Genomic DNA, 21,889 nt, shown 5'->3' with positions numbered 1-21,889 from the left:
GGAATGCACAGTTGTCGACCCAACTACCAATTCAAATTTCCAAAAATAATTCAAGTTCCAGGAACTTCAGAAGAAGAGAACAAATGGGAGAGAAGAAGGCCACAATTCCTCAGCCTTCCAAGATATACATCCTTGTTGATGCTCTGGGTTAACAATGTGGATAGCTCTCCCCTTCCTTCAAATTCTGGCAACAGAAGCTAAATGTTTTGTACTCCGTTATCTTCACACAATTAAAGCCCAAGTGCTATGTCTCCTTTAAAAGGCAGAAGTTGGAGGGCAGGAACTGAAGTTCATTCCCTCTCAAACCATTACATATGGTTTATATACATACATTACACACATAGCTCATCAACATCTCAGTCTTAAAACTTACCAGAAAACCATCCCACCAATACTAAACTTTAATTTCTTTTTTAAGATTTTGTTTATTTATTTGACAGAGAGAGAACACACAAGCAGGGGAGCAGCAGAGGGAGAGGGAGAAGCAGGCTCTCCAATGAGCAGGGAGCCCGACATGGGGCTCGATCCTAGGACCCTGGGATCATGACCTGAGCTGAAGGCAGATGCTTAACCGAGTGAGCCACCCAGGCGCCCCTAAACTTTAATTTCTTAAACATTGGTATGTATAAAACCAAAAGGTGTTCTGGCCTAAAAGTTCACCTCTAATTCTATATAGCTTGATAACTGGAATATTGAATTCCTTCTGCTGGCTCCATAAATCTGCCTCACTAAATCCCACTGTTGCTATACTTCATGAGCTTACCTGACCCCAACTTAAACCCAGCTTAAGGTCCTTATCTTTGAGATCGGGAAGTTTTATCTCACTACCAAGAACAGGCAGAAGACAAATTTATTTGACCAAATGATTACCCAGTTTCTTTTATCTTATTCCCCTTGCCCTAATTTATTCTGCAAACATTTACTGATACTTACTATAAGCTGTGAAAAATACTAACACTGGAGATACAAATATATTTTCTCAGCTCTTAAGGGATCACAGTCCAGCGAAGGAGACAAATATAGAGACAAATAATTTCTACAAAGTGTGAGAAATTCTATAAAAGAACTTTGTAAAAGTTCTACAAGAACAAAAATAAAGATGTGAGGAAAAGTTTCACAATGTAGTTAAGGTTTGAAATGAGTCTTAAAGAAGAGCAGGGTAGAATGGTATGTATATGTGTTTTAGTTGAGATGATGAAAATACAGAATGGGGAAAGCTGAAAGGTAAAATTAATGTCTGATGACCGCCAAAGTGTTGACCAAGTCTATTCCAAAAAATAACTGAGGATATCAACTAGAGCTCCTTTTCTCTTTCATTCTTATAAATTAATTTTAACCATAAATTCACAAGAATGATCTTACAAGCAACACTTACACATAGGACTTGGTATAAAAATTACTACATGGCTGGAAGCAGGAAAAAGTATTGTGAAGACAATCAGGAAAATTCAATGTAATTAGACTGATTATCTGCAGTGAAAGGGATAGCTTTGTTACATAAAACCTGTCCTCAATGTTGTAGATACACAGGAAAGAATACCAAATTAAAATTTAAGAGATCTGGATTCAAGTCTCAGTTAGACAGGAGCTGTGCCCTAATTATAAAACAAACTTTTTAATTAATTCCTAAACTACTTACCTCACTCAAGGAGTTATTAAGATCAAATAAAATGAGTCTGAAAGTGCTCTGAAGAAACAGAAATGCTAAACAAATAAAATACTACCTTCATTAAGGTTGTACTTATATTAGAAATGAACTTTAAAAATCTATATTGCTGACATAAATTCTATCATACTAAATTTGCGATAAAGAGCTTTTTACCCGTTCTACAGATCGTGCTCTCTTCTTTGGCCGAGTAGGCAGTGCATCTTCCTTCGGATTGGTGTCTATTGCCCAGTAGGACCCCTAAAGATAAAAAAAAGAAATTATATTAACAGTATATTACAGCAACTCTACACCATTAAGAATGGATTTTTATAATCCTCTGCTCCAGTAGCAAATGTTCTGCAGACACAACAGTGGAAAAGTAGCATGAGAAAATACACTAGGCTTTGCACTGAGAAAAGTAGTTTATATGAGGAAAAAAAGTCCATTTACAACTAGATTAAAAAAGAAAAAAAAAATCACAATCTGAAGTAGTGAGGTCCAAGAACTTCTGCCACAGCCAAAGTAAAGTGCAGTGACCAACTGAACACACTTTTAAAATATATACTGATTTTTAATTGGACATATATGATAACTACAACAGCACAGGACATTCAAGGTTAATAGAGTTTTATGTATAAAGATACTATAGTTTCTATACTCTGGGACCTCACAAATCTAAATGGTAAGTGAAACAATTTATAAAGACAAACTGCTTGAACACATATTATATAATAAATGCATCCTGGGAAGCAATGGTCTGTAAATAAATCTTTTATTGCTTATTCTGTCACAACTTTTTAACTATTTATCATCTCTTAGACACAAGTTCTCAGACCACTCATTTGAAAATACATATTTAGTACCTACTGTGTTCCAGGCACTCAAAAACTGTGACTCCTTTAAAAAATATTTGGAAAGTACAGATCATACCGTTTACACATTGTTATACAGATGAAGAAACCAAAGCTCAAAAAAAGAAGTGGTTTGTTCAACCAAGGGTATAAGAACCAGGACCAGAATCAAGGTCTTGCTTCCCTTCTCCCTCAATTTGTTTACACACACACACACATTCATTCTCTCTCTCTCTCTCTCTCTCTCAAGGAATGAAGGAGAGAATAAGAAAAGAAAAGAAGGAAGGGAGATATGCATCTCAGCTTCCCAGGCTCCTTTTCAGGCAGTATTTGACAATGAGGGGAAATACAGCACTCATCCATCAATCCTCAAACTTGTGTCCAATATGAATTATCTGCTTAGAGTTCTTTAAGCATACCACGTCCTTTCTCACACAGCTTTGCCTGCCCTACATGCTGATCTCACTGCCTATAATATCCACCCTATCACTAACAACCTCACATTCCACCTTCAAAATTTAGCTCAGATCTTATCTAAAGGTATCCTACCTCTGATCCTCCCACTGTCCTTAAGAATTCATCATTCTATCCCTCCATTAAGATCTCCATACATTTTATACATTTAGACTGTTGACTGCACTTAACATTTATAAACTTATTTGTAGGTCTATATCCTTTCTGGGCTGAGTTCCTTAACAGCAGAAACTCATTTCTATATCCACTGTGCCAGGCACAATGTCAGACACATAGCAAGTACTCAATAAACACTTGTTAAAATGGGAAGAAAAGCATTTGAACAAACTGTGCCAACAATGTTAAAGAGTACAGGGTATGATACCAGGCCTTCCCAGATCCTGGTCTATGCAAGTACCTGAACTTAGCACTCATTTCATCACCCAGCCATTACTGGAGGATTCTCCCATGATATCTTTTCAAAGTAGTCACTGTAGTTTCAGCTAATTAGTCTACCAGACCTGATGTAAACTTGCCAAGAACCATGTAAAATGTACATGGTACAGAAATTAAGCACTAAAAATAAAAAGTGATTTTATGAGTAGGTTCAGCTAGCAAGTTTCAAAATAAACAAAGGAGGAAAAAAGTTTTATACTCACTTGTTGCACAAGTTGAAAAATAAAGCAGGAAGAAAAAACCAACACTCATCAGACAATAGTTTAAAATCCACTGTTCACAGAAATGACAAATTCCAGTGTTTAGTGTTGTTTTCATGGGTGTATATTTGTATATTAATCTGGGGAAACTGCTCACTGTCCATACATCAGACTGACTTATTATTAAACATTTTAATAAAACTATAAAAAAGTATCTGTTCTTCCACACAAAATATGATTGGCTGTGGCTTGTCACAAATCTATCAACAACAAAGAAAATTATTGTTCATAAGCCTAACTATTCAGGATGTACTCACAAAACCCTAAATGCCCAAATGCAAATACAAACAGCTGAAATGATTCACAAAAGAAATTGTAAAATCTTCCACCTTAAGTAGCACTTGCTAACCTACTGTCTGAATTTCATCTGTGAAATCACAGGTTTAAATTAAATAACCTCAAAATTTCCCTTCACAAATCAAAACCACAAGATACCATTTCACACCCATTAGGAGGTCTATTACCAGAAAGTGTTGGCAAGGATGTGGACAAACTGGAGCCCCTGTACATCACTACTGGAATGTAAAACGGTACAGCCACGATGGAAAGTAAGTGGCAGTTCATCCAAAAATTAACACAGAATTTGCCATATGATCCATCAGTTCCACTTCTACATATATACCCAAAAGAATCAAAAGCAAGGACTTGAATGGATATTTGTATACTTATGTTCATAGTAATATTATTCACAATAGCTAAAACATAAAGCAATCCAAATTTCCATCAAGAGATGGATAAATAAAATGTGGGACATATATTCAATGGAATATTATTCAGGAAGTAAATTCTGGGGTGCCTGGGTCTCTCTCAGTCGGTTGTGTCTCCCCTCCTCCAGCTCACATGCATACACGTGCTTGCTCACTGTCTCTCTAAAACAATCTTTTTAAAAAATAAATAAAAATATAAGGAAAGAAATTCTGACATATGTATGCTATAACATGAGTGAACCATGAAGACATCATGCTAAATGAAATAAGTCAATCTCGAAAAGACAAATATTATGTAATTCTACTTACATAAGGTACCTAGAGTAGTCAAAACCATAGACACAGAAAGTAGAATGGTGGCTGCCATGAGCTGGGGTATGAGAAGATAAGGAATTACTACTTAATGGGTATACAGTTTCAGTTTGGGAAGAAGAAAAAGTTTTGGAGATGGATGGCGGTGGTGGTTGTACAACAATGTTAATGTCTTTAGTGCCACTGTACTATACACTTAAAAAATGGTTAAAATGGTAAATTTTATGTCCTGTATCTTACCACAAAGGGTCCCTTTCAGCTACCTTTAAAAAGCAGTTACTTTTGCTCTTCCTTATTAAATAATATTTCTCACAGAAACTGAACTGCCCAAATACAGTCTACCAACAAACATACATTCCATCCAATTTCTTCCCAGAGTAAGACATACTACTCTAGGCTCATGTGCAGCAAGTAGGAAACGACAGTTTTTTGTTGTGTGGTTTTATTTTTAAAATCAACTTCATTGGAGTATGTATTTAAATTTTTAAGATTTTATTTATTTATTTAAGACAGAGAGACAGAGTGAGTGTGAGGGCACATTAAGAAGGGGGGAGGAGCAGAAGCAGGCTCCCCACTGAGCAGGGAGCCCAATGTGGGGCTCTGTGGGGCTCCATCCCAGGACTCTGGAATCATTACCTGAGCCAAAAGCAGATGTCCAACCAACTAAGCCACCCAGGCGCCCCTATTTTCACCCACATTTTCTTCTAGATGTTTCGTAAAATAGTCTTAACCTTTTTGTTAAGGTCTCTGACTCACTTAGGGTTAACTGTCTGTATAAGGTAAGGATCAATATAAATTTTCCACCACCCACATATATAGCACCGCTCCTTGGAAAGACTATATCCTTTTCCCACTGAATTACACTGGCACCTCTATCAAAAATCAGCTGAATATATACATGGGTCTATTTCTGAACTTTATTCTCTTCCATTGATCTACATGTCTATCCTTATACCAATACCACTGTGTCTTGATTATTCTAGCTGTATAAAAAGCCTTGAAATCAGGCACTACAAGTCCTACAGCTTCGGTTTCTTCAAAATTGTTTTGCCAATTCTAGGTCCTTTGCATTTCCACATAACATGAAAACCTGCTTGTCAGTTTCTTAAAAAAAAGTTTGCTAGGATTTTTATTGGGATTGCATTAACCCTATAAATTGATTTGGAGAAGACTGACATCCGACAATGAGTTCTCTATTCCACAAACCAATAAACATGCTATAGCTCTCCATTTACTTAGATCTTCTTTTATTCCTCTTAGTAATGTTTTAGTTTTCAGTGAAGAGGTCTGCATTTACTTTGTTAAAATGTATCCCTAAAGTATTTCATTGTTTTGCATGCTACTGCAAATGGAATTGCTTTTGTTAACCTGCACTGGTTCCTTGGTAGTTTAAAAAAATTATATTGACCTTGTATCTTGTGACTTTGCTAAACTCACTTATTAGTTCTAGGAGCTTTTCCACAGCTTCTTTAGGATTTTCTACATATGCAATAATGTTGTTTGCAAACAAAGACAGTTTCACTTAGTATTTTTCAACCTGTATGTCTTTTCTTCTTCTTGCATTACTCCACTGGCTTGGACCTCTACTAGAATGTTGCCTAACGGTGAATGCAAAAATCCTTGTTTTTTCTCAATCTCAGAAGCATTCAGTTTCTCATCATTAAATATGATGTAAATTGTTTTTGACAGATGCCTTGTTAATCAAATTAAGCAAATTCCTTTTTATTCCTAGCTTGCTAGATGAGTTTCAATTTTTTTTTCTACACTTAAGATATGATTTTTCTGTTTTATTCTACTACTTAGTGAGTTATACATATCAATTGGTTTTCTAATTTTAACCTGCACTGCGTTCCTGGGACAAACCCCACTTGATCACAACATATTCTCCTTTTCATATATCAATGAATTTAATTTGCTAATATTTTGTTAAAGATCTTTGGGTCTATGTTCACAAAGGATACTGGATAAGTTTTCTGATTATTTCTTTGCCTGACTTTGGTATCACAGTGATGCTGAATTCATGAAATGAGCTGTAAACTGCTCCTTCATCCACTATCTTTTTTTTTTTTTTACTTTCTGGAAGATTGGCATTGCTTTTTCCTTAAATATTAAAGCTTCTGGTTTCATTGCTTTTGTTTGTTCATTTTCTATTTTATTGATTTCTAATTTTACCTTTATTGTTTCCTTCCACTTACTTTGGATTGAATTTGCTCTTATTTTCCTAACTTCTTAAGGTAAATGCTTACGTAACTGATTTCAGACCCTTCTGATTTTTCTAATTTAAAGCTGTAAGCTTCTTCCTAAACACTACATCCGCTGCATGTCACAGATTTTTATATATTCTGCTCTCATTACCAGTCAGTTCAAAATACTTTCTAATATCCTTATGATTTTGTCTTTGAACCCAGAGGTACTTTAGAAATGTATCATTTCATTTCTAGACATTTGGGTTTTTTAAAATACATTTTTGTTACTGATTTCTAATTTCATTCTACTAGTCAGAAAACATACTCTATAAAATCTCACCCTCTAGTAATCTACTAAAACTTGTTTTCTGGCCCCGCACATGGTCTATCCTGGTGAATATTTACTGTGCCTTTGAAAAGAATGTATATTCTGCTTTTGATGAATGTAGTATTCAGATCCTTAAATACTTATTTGTCTAACTGTTCTATTATTTGCTGAGAGAAATGTGTTAAAATCTCTTCCTATAATTGTGGATCTATTTCTTGTTTTAGTTCGGACAGTTTTTGTTTGATTTTTTTTTTTTTTTTTTTTTTGGAAGTTCTAGTTTTTCGGGGGTTTGGTTTGGATTTTTTTTTTTTTTAAGATTTTATCTTTAAGTAATCTCCACCCAGTGCACAGCTTGAACTCACAACGTCGAGATCAAGAGTCCCATGCTCTATTGACTGAAGCAGCCAGGCGCCCCAAGCAGCTCTGTTTTGGGGGGGCACACACATTTATAATTTTTAGATACTCCTGAGGCATAGGTCTTTTCTTCTGCTATCTATAGGATATGCTGTTAAGGCCACTCAGTGAATTATCCATTTAGTTATAGTTCTTTTCAGCTCTACATTTTCATTTGGTTCTTTTCATTGTTCCCATCTCTGTACTGAAATTCCCTGTCTGTTCATTCATTCATTATTTGAATATACATTATTTGATTCTTTCAATATACTTATATAGTGGCTGTTTTGAAATTTGTGTCTACTAAATCCATTCTCTGGGCCATTTGTTCACCTGATTCAAGAGCTGAGATAACTCTAACTCTTTCCTGAGCCATACTGACACCAGTCTCTCATTTCCTACCCTTTTAGGCAAGTTCTCCATGAATTTTTCCCTGAGTAATGAACCATGCTGAATTCCAACATAAGTACAACAATACTTAGAAGGACATGTGGTATCCTAAAGAGAACATCAATCGATCAACATACCCGATCAAACCCCAGATCTGGTTCAACAATCTTGAAAAAGTTAGCAAACCTTTGATCTACTTTCCTCATATCTACATCACAGAGTTATCATGACAATTAGCACTAAGTATATACTAGGAAATCTAGTTACTACTATTTAACTATAAACAAGAAGTGTCCATGGGACAGAGATGTTAAGTCATTTTACAAATAACTTACAGGATAAATAATAAAAAGGACAGTGGACACAAATTTATGAACTATTTTAATAGGAATTTAAGTTAAAACATATGCAATACATACTATTTTTATTATATTCAAGTTTTCCTGGTTTTGAAAATATATACACCAAAATGGTCAACATCTCCTGAATACAACTAACTGTTCAACTGTCATGCATAGAACTAAAACAAACATCTATCTTAGAAATACTGATTCCAAATTTCCAATCTCTAAAATGTTCTACTTTTTATTACTTCTGGTTCTTTAACTTATATTTTACTACCAAAACGCAATACTGACTCCAGATTTCAAATATATATTTAGTAGATTTAGCATATTATTACTTCTGGTTCTTCTTGCACTTATGTTTTCAAAATCCAGTACTTTTGAAATTTTTGATGGCTCAGAATTTTGGTGAAGGATGCCCATCTCTGCTCCAAAATTGTAAAACACATTCTCATATTTGGTTTATAAACCCCAAACAGAATGAGGACTCTGATTAACTTTTTCTTTTTTTTTTTTTTAAAGATTTTATTTATTTATTTGAGAGAGAGAGAGAGAGCACATGAGAAGGGGGAGGGTCAGAGGGAGAAGCAGGCTCCCCGCCGAGCAGGGAGCCCGATGCGGGACTTGATCCAGGGACTCCAGGATCGTGACCTGAGCCAAAGGCAGTCGCTTAACCAACTGAGCCACCCAGGCGCCCCTGATTAACTTTTTCATTTCTGGATCATCTATTTCCTCGCAAGCTCTTTTGTATACACATCAGGTTTCAGGATTTGTCCTCTTATGATATCAAGTGAATTTTGGTGCAGAAATATAAAAGATGAAAAATACTGTCAGAAGACTTTCCAGAAAAAACAGGATGATTTTGATTCTAGTCACAAAATACTATATGATGAAGACCTTCTTCTTGAATGACTAAAGGGATGAGAATATTACATTTATCTTTTTGTCCTTAGAAATGTATCAGTAACTCAGTATTTCTTGAAGTTGGGAAGATTAAGATATCATTAGATGATGATTATCAACATGACAATTTGAGTCTAAAGTGCTGCTGTCTTTGTATTCATTTTCTGGGATTCTACAGATAAAAGTAAACCATTTTCCTTTGTCAATTTTCATCTTTGTCCTTATGGACGGGAAAAAACCCTAAACTCTCAACTTTATTCAGTGAAAGTTAAAAGAAAAAAAATTTTTTTTTTTTTTTTTAAAGATTTTGTTTATTTATTTGACAGAGACAGAGCAAGACAGGGAACACAAGCAGGGGGAGTGGGAGAGGGAGAAGCAGGCTTTCCGCCGAGCAGGGCACCCGATGCGGGGCTGGATCCCAGGACCCTGGGATCATGACCTGAGCCGAAGGCAGACGCTTAACGACTGAGCCACCCAGGCGCCCCAAGAAAAAAAAAATTTTAAATGGCTTCTATAGACTTTTATTATACATTCTTGAAAGCGGGCAACATAGTAATAAGAAAATTGAAGTATAACCATGATGACTTCATTACTACATCATCCTTCTAGATCATTCAATCATTCTTTTGTAGTCTTGTGATTTTAATATTTGGGCATGATGGAGAAAAACTGATGGGCAATGATGAAATAAGGTGACATAATCATTGCAAGATTTAAGAAAAACAAGATCAATAAAATCCCATAATGCATGTTACATTTATAAAAGAATCACATGGTAATTGCAAGATAGAATAAGTTTTATTCTTTTTTAAAAATATATAACTTTCTTATTTGTTCTTTAGAAGATTTCGAAGAAATAAAAGTAATAAAATAATCGTCTTTACAAATTAGACTGCTCAAAATAGATACTCGAAAACGGAACTGGATCCAATGGACCCTGATGATATAACAAGGATTAAATAAAATATATATGAAGTATTTCCTCCTCCAGTATTTGATCACATATTGTTTTGTATTAATTTTCTAATACTCTTCAGCTCCTACAATTTCTATTTAAGAGAGAAGCACAATAATATTTGGCAAATCTTGAATTTTAAGGGCTTTTCTTTTTTTTTTTTAATATTTTTTATTTATTTATTTGGGGGAGAGAGAGAGAGCATGAGAGGGGGAAGGGTCAGAGGGAGAAGCAGACTCCCCACTGAACAGGGAGCCCAATGCGGGACTCGATCCCGGGACTCCAGGATCATGACCTGAGCCAAAGGAAGTCGCTTAACCAACTGAGCCACCCAGGCGCCCTTTAAGGGCTTTTCTATTACAACTTTTATTTGATTGCCAAAGAGAGTTGTGCCTACAAAAGTTAAACTCTAAAAAAAAATTTTTTTTTTTTTTTTTACTTTATTTTAGAGAGAGAGCATGAGCACACAAGCAGGGGGAGGGAGAGGGAAAAGTAGATTCCCACTGAACGTGGAGCCTGACACGGGGCTCGATCTCATCAGGACCTGAGCTGAAATCAAGAGTCAATGCTTAACAGACTGAGCCACCCAGGTGCCCCTTATCTTTTCACTTAACATTTGTTTTATTCCTACTTTGCACAAGAAAAGACAAAAGATTAATAATAACAGCCAAAATATATTTAGTGAAGCTTAATATCAGAAAGTAAATATAAGAACAAGCTATTACCTGGACATAACCTGAATATTTATCTAACCCACCACTAGGAAAATGACACATGTTGAAATCACACAAACTGGCTAAATTTCTCAAACTATGGGCAGATACCAGAAAGGTAAACAACCTTTCTCTTAATGACAGTTAATGAAGGGTTGATCATGTTACTCACAATGCTAACACTAGGAATACAAATAAAACGGAAGTCTCAGTCCTCAACTGATGTGAAGGGGGACAGAAAAGATACCTGTATAGTTAACTCTCACCACTTTCATGTCCTTGCTCAAAAGTCACTTTCCCAATGGGCTTACCTTATTACTCTTTTGAAAATGGCAATCCACACTGAATCCACTTTATAGTACTCCATATTTTTCTACAACATTTTTAATTATCTAACATTCTATATAATTCCATATGATTTATGTATTTGTTTACTGTTATTCTCCCATAAGGCTCTAAGTTCCTTATGGGCATGAATTTTTGTCTGTTTTGTTTCCTTATGTATTCCAAATACCTAGAATAATGACTATAGCACATAAAAGGCAAGTAAATAATCAGCAAGTGCTAAGTGAGACAACTGAGCTGAAACTCAGGATAATCAAGCTCAGATGTGGTAGAAGGAAAAGGGGGGAAAAAAATTTTAGGCAGAGGAAATAGCTCAATTAGCATTTTTTAACCTGGCATTCATGAACTCCTAGAGGGTCTATGCAGGATTCAGGGACTTCATGAAATTGAGCATTTCCTTCCATTATGAATGTAAGGAACAAATGACGATATTAGGAATATCTAAAAATCAGATTAATTCCTGTCACATTAATAGTTCTGTCTCAAAATGTCAGTCATTACTACTCATTACTCATTTCTACTTTTGTTATTTAACATGCTACACATTCAAAAATAATATGCTACCATATTCAATTTTGTTACTTAATGTTACTAAGGAAGCATGTAGATTATTGTATCATAAATTTGTTATATTTTATAACTATTTTAATATAACTGCTTATCTTTTTAATCCTGTATATTCTAGCTTAAGCATTTAAAAATATTCTGAGAGGGAGTTTCCAGGCTTCCAAAGAACTCCCAAATGAAGCCATGGCATAAACCACACAGAGAATTCTGGTGCTAAAGTCACAGATCTATGAGAATGAATAAGAAATTAAAGAATCTGTTCATTTGACTAGGTTAAAAAAAAAAAAAAGACTTGGTAAGAGATGAGTCCAGATAGCTGAAGAGAATTTTTTTTTTAAATTTTTCTTTTGCTTCACTTGAATGCTATTTATTTCCTTCAATATTTATGTGGCATGCTGATTCTAAGTTTTCTTGTAATTAATTCATAAATGCTGAAAATTCATTAAAAATATATTATTGATACTAACCCATCCAGAACTCAAAGTCTTAAGAGCCTTTACTTATTTTTTTAACTTCTCCATAAGCTATCACAACTAGGCAACACTGTAAAAAGTGCTAATACACAATTTATAATCACTTTTTTATGTAGTGAAATCTTTTACACAGTGAAGACTGGGGTCAACAACTTTCAAAAAAATCTTTATTTCTGAACCTAATATATTTTATGAAATTCTCTTTATAAGTGATTTCCTCCCTAGACCAGAAATTTTAATGGTAGTGATCTTGTACTCATCCTTATATCTCCAGAGCCAAACTTTACAACTAGCATGAAGTTATAATATATATTTAATATATATATTTTTTATATAAATAACAAATGACTGCCAAACTTAATTCCAATAAATGTCTTATTTGAAGACAGACTTAAATTATTAAAATAATGAAAAATTCAGAACATCCAGAGCTACATGGGACTTAAGATACTGCAGCTCTACTTGCTTTTATACATACCCAGCATTTTACTCCTTAAGTTAAAAGGAATAAAGGATGTAAAGACATCCTGTGCTCACGGACTGGAAGACTTAATATTGTTAAGATGGCAATATGCCCCAAAGTAATCTCTAATTCAATGCAATCCCTATCAAAATTGCAGTCAGTTTATTTGTAAAACTGACAAGCTGATCCTAAAATAAATATGTATTTGACCTAGAATAGTCAAAACAATCTTGAAAAAGAAGAACAAAGTTGGAAGATTGACATCGCCTAATTTTAAAATTTACTATGAAATTATGGTAATTTGAATTAAGAGTCTAGAAATAAAATAAGTATATATATATACTTTAAAGATTTTATTAATTTATTTGACAGAAAGAGGGAAAGTGAAAGAGGGAACACAAGCAGGGGGAGTGGGAGAGGGAGAAGCAGGCTTCCCACGGAGCAGGGAGCCCGATGCTGGGCTCAATCCCAGGACCCTGGGATCATGACCTGAGCCGTAGGCAGACGCTTAACTGAGCCACCCAGGTGCCCCAATAAGTCTATTTTATGGTCAAATAGTTTTTCACAGACTGAGCTAAAACACTGAATAGTCTTTTCAACAAATGGTCCTGGCAAAACTGGATATTCACATGCGAAAATATGAAATTGGGCCTCTTAACACCATACATAAAAAATAATCCAAAGTGGATCAGAGACCTACATGTAAAGGCTAAAACTATAAAACTCTTTTAAAAAGTGTAAATCTTCATGACCTTGAATTAGTCAATGCCTTCTTAGATATGACACCAAAAGCACAAGCAACTAGAGAAAAATTGATAAATCTATCAAAATATAAAACCTGTGTTTTATAAATAGATACAATCAAGAAAGTGAGAAAACAGCCTGCAGAAGGGAAGGAAATCCACAAAACATGATACAGAACTTGTATCTAAAATATATAAAGAACACATAAAGCTCACTATTAAAAAGACAACCTGATTAAAAAATGGCCAAAGGATCTGAATAGACATTTCTCCAAAAGAGATATACAAATAGCCAATACATGAAAAAATGATCATTGTTTCCCATTAGAGCAATGTAAATCAAACTCGTAACAGAATGAGACACTACTGCACACCCACTGGGATGGCTATAATCAAAAAGACACAATAAAAGGGGCTGGCAAGGGTGTGAAGAAAAACTGGAAGCCTCATAACTGTAAGAATGTAAAATAGTGTACTCCTATGGAAAAGTAGGCAGTTCCTCAAAAGATTAAACATATGACTCAGCAATTCCACTCCTACAAAAATGAAAATATTATGTTCATACAAAAGCTTGTACAAAAATGATCACAACAGAGTTTTCATAATAGCCAAAATGGAAACAACCCAAATGCCCATCAACTGATGAACAGATAAAAAACATATTATCTCAGGGTGGGGAGATTGAGTCCTGCTTCCAGGCTCCACGCTCAGCAGGGAACCTGCTTGAGATTCTTTCCTTCTACCCCTCCTCCTGCTCCTCGCATGCACTCTCAATCTCTCTCTCAAAATAGGTAAATCTTTAAAAAAAAAAAAAAAAACCAAAAAACAGCTACTTAACTAGGAAAAGACAAACATCATTCTTATGATAAACATTTAGGTATCTACTATGTACAGATACTATGCTAGGTGCTATGGGGGGGGGTATGAAGATGTCAAAGACCCAATCTTTTTTTTTTTTTAAGGTTTTATTTTATTTATTTACTCATGAGAATCAGAGAGAGAGAGAGAGTGGCAGAGGCAGAGGGAGAAGCAGGCTCCCCGCCTAGCAGGGAGCCCGATGCGGAACTCGATCCCAGGACCCTGGGATCATGACCTGAGCCAAAGGCAGACACTTAACCATCTGAGCCACCCAGACGCCCTTTTTTTTTTTTTAAGTTTTATTTACTTAAGCAATCTTCACACCCAATGTGGGACTTGAACTCATGACCCCAAAATCAAGAGTCACATGTTCCTCCAACTGAGCCAGCCAGGTGCCCCTCAAAGACCCAATCTTGGTCAACAAAAACTCACAAGAGATTAGAACAGATCAAAGCACAGATGGCTACATCATTCAAGAACTGTAACAGTGGTACGCTCAAAGAGCTATGGTAACAAAAAAAAGAGAGGTAAAAATAGGGAAAAAGAAAAGGTGAAGGAGGGAGAAAAAGGACTGTTAACAACTTTCAGAGTAATACTGACATTTGAGCTGGCCACCAAAGGATGAGTAAGATATAAAACTATTGTAAATACAATGAAGATCTTCAAAATTAAGAAGATATAAAACTGCATCATAAATGCAAGAAAAATAATGCAGTACAGCTTGAATATATAGTTTAGGGCATGAAGTTAGGGACTAGAAATGAAAATGTGTCAAGAGAGACAGGTTTGTGGTTTTGTGTATCATACCTAAAGGCAGCACTGTAGAAGATAGAGCAAAAGGAAACAGATTAGAGGAAGGAGACCAGTTAGAGATGACATAGTAATCCAACTTGTCTTAATTAAAATGAGTAAATTTATTTCTTAAAAATCTCATTTCTTCTAATAACTGTTGTAAATACAAAAACCCAGGATCTCAAAACATTAATGATGATATAAGGAATCAGATGAAAGAATGAATTGGGTTCGGGGCGCCTGGGTGGCTCAGTCAGTTAAGCATTTGCCTGCAGCTCAGGTCATGATCCTGGGGTCTTGGGATCAAGTCCCACATTGTGTGTGGGGGGAGAGGGGGGGCGCGGGTCCCTACTCAGCGGGGAGCCTGCTTCTCCCTCTCCCTCTGCCCCTCCCCACCCCCACTCATGCTCTCTTTCTCTCGTGGTCATATTCTCTTTCAAATAAATAAAATATTAAAAAAAAAGAGAGAGAGAATTAGGTTCCTGGGCTTCCTAAACCCTATACAGATCAGGACAGTACTATATACCTTCTTATTATAAAAAAAAAAAAAAACCCACAGTGAAGCAGAGGCTCCTGGGCATATCTCATGTCCAGGAACTGGCTGGGACCAACAAAAACGTCCCTAATGTTCCAGCATCAGAGCACTTGGTTGAACTCATTTCACCAATTATCTCTTAACACACAAAAAAAAGACCAATGGAAATTCTACAAATAAAAAATCCAATAACCAGGGGCACCTGGGTGGCTCAGTCGGTTAAGCGTCTGCCTTCGGCTCAGGTCATGGTCCCAGGGTCCTGGGATCGAGCCCCGCATTGGGCTCCCTGCTCAGCAGGAAGCCTGCTTCTCCCTCTCCCACTCCCCTTGCTTGTGTTCCCTCTCTCGCTGTGTCTCTCTCTCAAATAAAGAAATAAAATCTTAAAAAAAAAAAAAAATCCAATAACTGGAATAAAAAGTTCACCAAACATGCTTAACAACAGATAGGATAGAGTGAAAGAGAAATCTTAGAGACAGATCAGTAAAAATTACCTAATATGAGGAATAAAGAGGAAAAAAAAAAGTAAAATTAAAACCTCAATGACCTGTGAAACAATGTCAGTCTGTATTTTAAATGGACGCTAGGAAGAGAGAAAATGGAACCCTAATTTTTTTAAAAGAACTATTGACCAAAATATCCCAAATTTGGATGAAAACCTCTCCTTGTAGATCCTAGGAGACTAGCAAATCCCAAGCAGAATGAATACAAAGAAAACTACACTGAGGCACAAACTCCTTCAATCTAAAAATAAAGAGAAAAATCTTGGAAACCACAAAAGAGGGAGAGAGGGAGCAAGGGGGCACATTATAACAGTCCTCCTTATCCACAGGACATACATTCTAAGACCCCACAGTGGATGACTGAAACTGTGGATAGTACCAAACCCTATGCATAGTATGTTTTTTCCTATATACACATACCTATGATAAAGCTTAATTTAAATATTAGGCATAATAAGAGATTAACAACAAACTCATAAAATAGAACAATAACATACTATTAAAAAAAGTTATGTGAATGTGGTCTCTCTCTCTCAAAATATCTTATTGTACTCACCCTTCTTCCTGTGATGATGTGAGAGATAAAATGCTTGTGAGATCATAAAATGCCTATGTGATGAAATGCAGTGAGATGAATGATGTAAGCATTGTGACACAGCGTGAGGCTACTGACCTTCTGACAGTATGTCAGAAGAAGATCATCTGCTTTGAGACCACAGTTGACCACGGATAACTGAAACTGTTGAAAGCAAATCCATAGATAAGACCGTTCTACTCTAAGTACAGGGGAATAAACATAAAGGACACCTGACTTTTCACCAGAAATAATGGAGGCCAAGGACAAAAGAACATCTTCAAAGTTCTGAAAGGTGGGGGAAAACCCTGCAAGCTCAAGATTCCATATCCAGAAAAAGTATTCAAAAGATGAAATAAAAACCTTTTCAGATAAATAAGAGCCAACAAAATTTGTTTTCTATAGACCTGCACTATAAGAAATGCCAAAGGAAACATTCTTTAGGGGCTAAAGGGGAAAGTTATCAGTTTGAAACTTAGATTTATAGAAAAGAACACTGGAAAAGGTAAATCATTAGGAAAACATATTCTTCAACATAATTTCCTTAAAACACAACTATCTAAAGGAAAACAATCCTAAGGTGAGATTTGTGGTATAAACAGAAGTATATATATGACAACAGCACAAAGAAAGGGATGGGTAGATAAAAAGAATTATACTGTTGTAAGATTATTGCATTTGTGAAATCGGTGGAAAAAGGTAAGCAGTAAGTGGTAGAAGTGTGAAATATGAAGTGAAAGGTGGTACATTACCTCTAAATAAACTTTGATAAGTTAATATTACATATTAAGCTCTAGAATGACTACTTAAAAATAAAAGGATCACAGCTAAGAAGTCAATAGAGGAAATAAAAGTACTTTAAACTATTTGATTAACCCCAAAGGTTGCAGAAATGAACAAAGGAACAAAAGAAAAACAAGTTGTAACCATATGAATAATCATATTAAATATGGACTAAGCATCCCAATTAGAAAGCAGAGATTGTTAGATTGAATTTAAAAAGCAAGAGCCAATGGCTATATGCTGTTTATAAGAGACATACTTTAAATATAAAAGCATGTTGGGCGCCCGGGTGGCTCAGTTGGTTAAGCGACTGCCTTCGGCTCGGGTCATGATCCTGGAGTCCCGGGATCGAGTCCCGCATCGGGCTCCCTGCTCGGCAGGGAGTCTGCTTCTCCCTCTGACCCTCCCCCTTCTCATGTGCTTGCTCTCTCCCAAATAAATAAATAAAATCTTTAAAAATAAATAAATAAATAAATAGATAGATAAATATAAAAGCATGTATAAGACTAAAAGCAAAATACTAGATCTATATCATGAAGCTACTTAAAGCTGTAGTGGCTATATTAGAAGAAGAAAAAGTAAGCTTCAAAACAAAGAATATTTTAAGAACAACATTTCATAAAAATAAAAGAACAATGCAAAAGGAAGGCTGTGTATGCAAAAATATTAATTTGAAATTACTTTACATTTTACATTTAGGTCACACAGACCTAAATGTGAAATCTGAAACTATAAAATCTGTTGCACCTTGCTGGCTCAGTCGGTAGACTGTGCAACTCTTGATCTTGGGGTCCTGAGTTCAAGTCCCATGATGGGCATAGAGATTACTTTAAAAATTTTTAAATAAAAAATAAAAATATATAAAACTATAAGATCTACAGAAGAAAACAGAGGAGAAAATCTTTATGACCTTGGCTGATTTCCTGGACGGGAAACAAAGTTACTAATCATTAGGGGTGCCTGGGTGGCTCAGTCATTAAGTGTCTGCCTTCGGTTCAGGTCAGGATCCTAGGGTTCTGGGATCAAGTCTGGCATTGGGCTCCCTGCTCTGCGGGAAGCTTGCTTCTCCCTCTCCCACTCCCCCTGCTTGTGTTCCCTCTCTCGCTGTGTCTCTGTCAAATAAATAAATAAAATCTTTAAAAAAATAAGTCAGTAAATATCTTTGAAGGGGCACGTGCACCCCAGTGTTTAAGCAGCAATGTCTACAACAGCCAAATATGGAAAGAGCCCAGATGCCCATCAACAGATGAATGGATAAAGAAGATGTGGTATGTGTACACATGTGTGTGTACACACACACACACACACACAGTGGAATATTACTCAGCCATCAAAAAGAATGAAATCTTGCCATTTACAACAACGTAGATAGAACTAGAGGGTATTATGCTAAGCAAAGTAAGTCAATCAGAGAAAGACACATACCATATGATTTCACTCATATGTGGAATTTAAGAAACAAAACAGATGAACATAGGGGAAGGGAAGGAAAAATAAGATAAAAACAGAGAGGCAAACCGTAAGAGATGCTGAACTCTAGAAAACAAACAGTGGGCTGCTGGAGGGGAGGTAGGTGGGGGTGAAGGGATAATTGGGAGAGGGGCATTAAAGAGGGCACATAATATAAGGAGCACTGGGTGTTATATGCAACTGATGAATCACTAAACTCTACCTCTGAAACTAAAATGTGTTGAGTACCTATTAATAGAAATTATTACATTCAGCAAAAAGAAGATATAAAAATGTGAAAAAAAGATACTATTATTTAAAAAAAAAGGCAAACCACAGTCTGAAAAAGTATTTATATACTATAAATCTAAGAAAAAACATATCCAGAATATATTTTTTAAAAACCTACAGGGCATCTGGGTGGCTCAGTCAATTAAGCATCCAACTTTTGCTTTTGGCTCAGGTCATGATCTCAGCATCATTGAAATTGAGCCCTGCATCAGGTTCCACGCTGAGTGAGGAGCCTGCTTAAGATTCTCTCCCTCTCCCCTAACTCCACTCATGCGCTCTCAATCAAAAAAAAAAAAAAAAGGAAAGAAAGAAAAGCCTGTTGGGTTCATTAAAAAAAAAATTTACAACTCAGTAATAATTTTGACAACCAAATTTTAAAAAGAAAAAAAGAGCAAAAGACTTTACAAGAACCTCCAGAAGATAGGATATACAAATGACCAATAAGTACATGGAAAGATGCTCAACATGGAAAATTCTAGATAAAAACATAATGAGATACCACTCCATACCCACTAAAATGACTTAATCAAAGATAGGTGAGACCATCTGTTGGCCAAGATGTGGAGCAATTCGAATTCTCATGCATTGCTATCGGAAATTTAAAATACACAACTACTTTGCAAAAAGATTTGGCAGTTTCTTACAAAGTCAATCTTCCACTTACCCTTTGACAGAGCGAATACTGTGTTATTCTAGAAAAATGAAGGCATATGTCCATAGAAAACTTGTACGAGAATTTCTTAGTAGCCTGCTCCTAATAGTCCCCAAATTAAAACAACCCAAATGTCCATCAACAGATCAATGAATAAATGGAATACTACTTAGCAATAATAAGAAACAACTGATATATGCAATAGCATCGATGCATCACGGTGAAAGAAGTCAGATATAAAGAGAGAGTACAGTTGACCCAAGAACATGCTTGGGGGCACTGACACCCCCCACCCCGGTCAAAAATCTACATGTAACCTTTGATTCCCCCAGACCTTAACTACTAATAGTCTACTGTTGACCAGAAGCCTTTCTGATAACATAAACAGTCCATTAACACATACTTTGTGTTATATGCATTATACACTGTATTACAATAGAGTAAGCCAGAGGGGAAAAAAATGTTAAAAAAATTTTTTTAAGAAAGAAAAAATACACTTAAAGTACTACATTTATCAAAAAATTCCATGTATAAATGGACCTGTGCAGTTGAAACCTTGTTTTCAAGGGTCAACTGTATATTGAATGATTCCATTTATGTGAAGTTCCATTATGTGAGTTTTATGCAAACTAATCTACTATGGAAAACTCTACTATAGACTTAAAGATCACAAACTAAAACTGGAGCTTGTTGTAAAGATTGAGATAATACCTGTAAAACAACTCCCTAATCTGTAAAGCAGTATACAAATGTAGACATTATTAATTCATATCAACAATTCTGGTACAGCACGTTAATGTCCTCCCAAGGGAGAAGACTGCACTGTCCTAGGATGCACAGTCCCAAACATCACAAATTAGACTTGTACAGCTTTGAACACATCTTCCAAAAAGAAATCAACTGCCAACTTCAAGATATTCTAAAACATGGGGCCCCTTGCTGGCTCTGTTGGAAAAGCAATGCAACTCTTTTGATCTCAGGGTCATGAGTTCGAGCCCCATGTTGGGTGTAGAGATTACTAAAAAATAATAAACTTAAAATGTACATATATCCACCCTAAAACAAAGATTAATTCTAGAGTGGAAAAAAAAAGGGTGACACCCAATTGAAAACTAGGTAGCATTCTTAAATTGAAGTGATCAAACAATAATACTGATAATTCATCAACTTAAGGAAAATTAAGGTAATCGAAATACAGAAAATGCATCAGAAATAAAAATGTGCCAAAGACCAGCAATGGACTTAAATACCTTTATTTTCATTACAAAAAATTTATCACTCAAAATAAAGTACAATTGTCCTAATTAATTTCTGACTGAAATTTTATGTCAAATAAGTACCCTGCTCTATCACACACTAATTTGAACTTTAACAGCCTTCGAATTAAAAAAACAGCCTAATAAAAATGCCATTATCTGGGGCACCTTACTGGCTCAGTTGGGGAGCATGAGATTTTTAATCTCGGGGCTGTGAGTTCGAGCCCCACACTGGGTATACAGACTACTTAAAAAAAAACCTTAAAAAAAAAAAAAAAAGCCAATGGGGTGCCTGGGTGGCTCAGTTGGTTGAGAATCTGCCTGTGGCCCAGGTAGTGATCCTGGGGTCCTGGATCAAGCCCCACATGGGGCTCCCTGCTCAGTGGGGAGCCTGCTTCTCCCTCCCCCTCTACTCCCCCGCCCCCGCTCATGCTCTCTATTTCAAATGGATAAATAAAATCTTAAAAAAAAAAAAAAGCCATTATCTGATTAAACATAAGCACAACAAGTTACTATTTCATATTCCTGGGGAAAGCAGTCCCTATCATAAATTACTAACCAACCACTCCAAATGGCCAAATCTGTGAATTTTATGTTTTTGGTTTTAACTAACCCTACTGCCAATATACATGTTCATTGGTAAAGTGAATCATCATAGACCATTCTCTGCTCATCCTTAACTCTCAATGCACATCATCAGGAGCCTCAG

General features: G+C 35.7%; 1 protein-coding gene across 7 annotated transcripts in view; it reads right to left on the bottom strand.

Moving 5' to 3' along the window:
- The window catches only part of FOXJ3 (forkhead box J3), a 145,647-nt gene that overhangs the window by 60,725 nt on the left and 63,033 nt on the right, over positions 1–21,889 (bottom strand). For all 7 annotated transcript variants that reach the window (XM_035018853.1, XM_035018854.1, XM_035018859.1 and 4 more), the window contains one exon: positions 1,823–1,906. In XM_035018853.1, the coding sequence (XP_034874744.1) occupies positions 1,823–1,906 (84 nt within the window). The remainder of the gene's footprint in view (positions 1–1,822; positions 1,907–21,889) is intronic.

Source organism: Mirounga leonina, unplaced genomic scaffold (assembly GCF_011800145.1).
Source record: "Mirounga leonina isolate KUSES-001 unplaced genomic scaffold, KU_Mleo_1.0 Mir_173, whole genome shotgun sequence".
Classification (NCBI taxonomy): Eukaryota; Metazoa; Chordata; class Mammalia; order Carnivora; family Phocidae; genus Mirounga; species Mirounga leonina.
The sequence above is the reverse complement of the archived record's forward strand: the minus strand, read 5'-3'. Positions and strand labels throughout refer to the sequence as shown.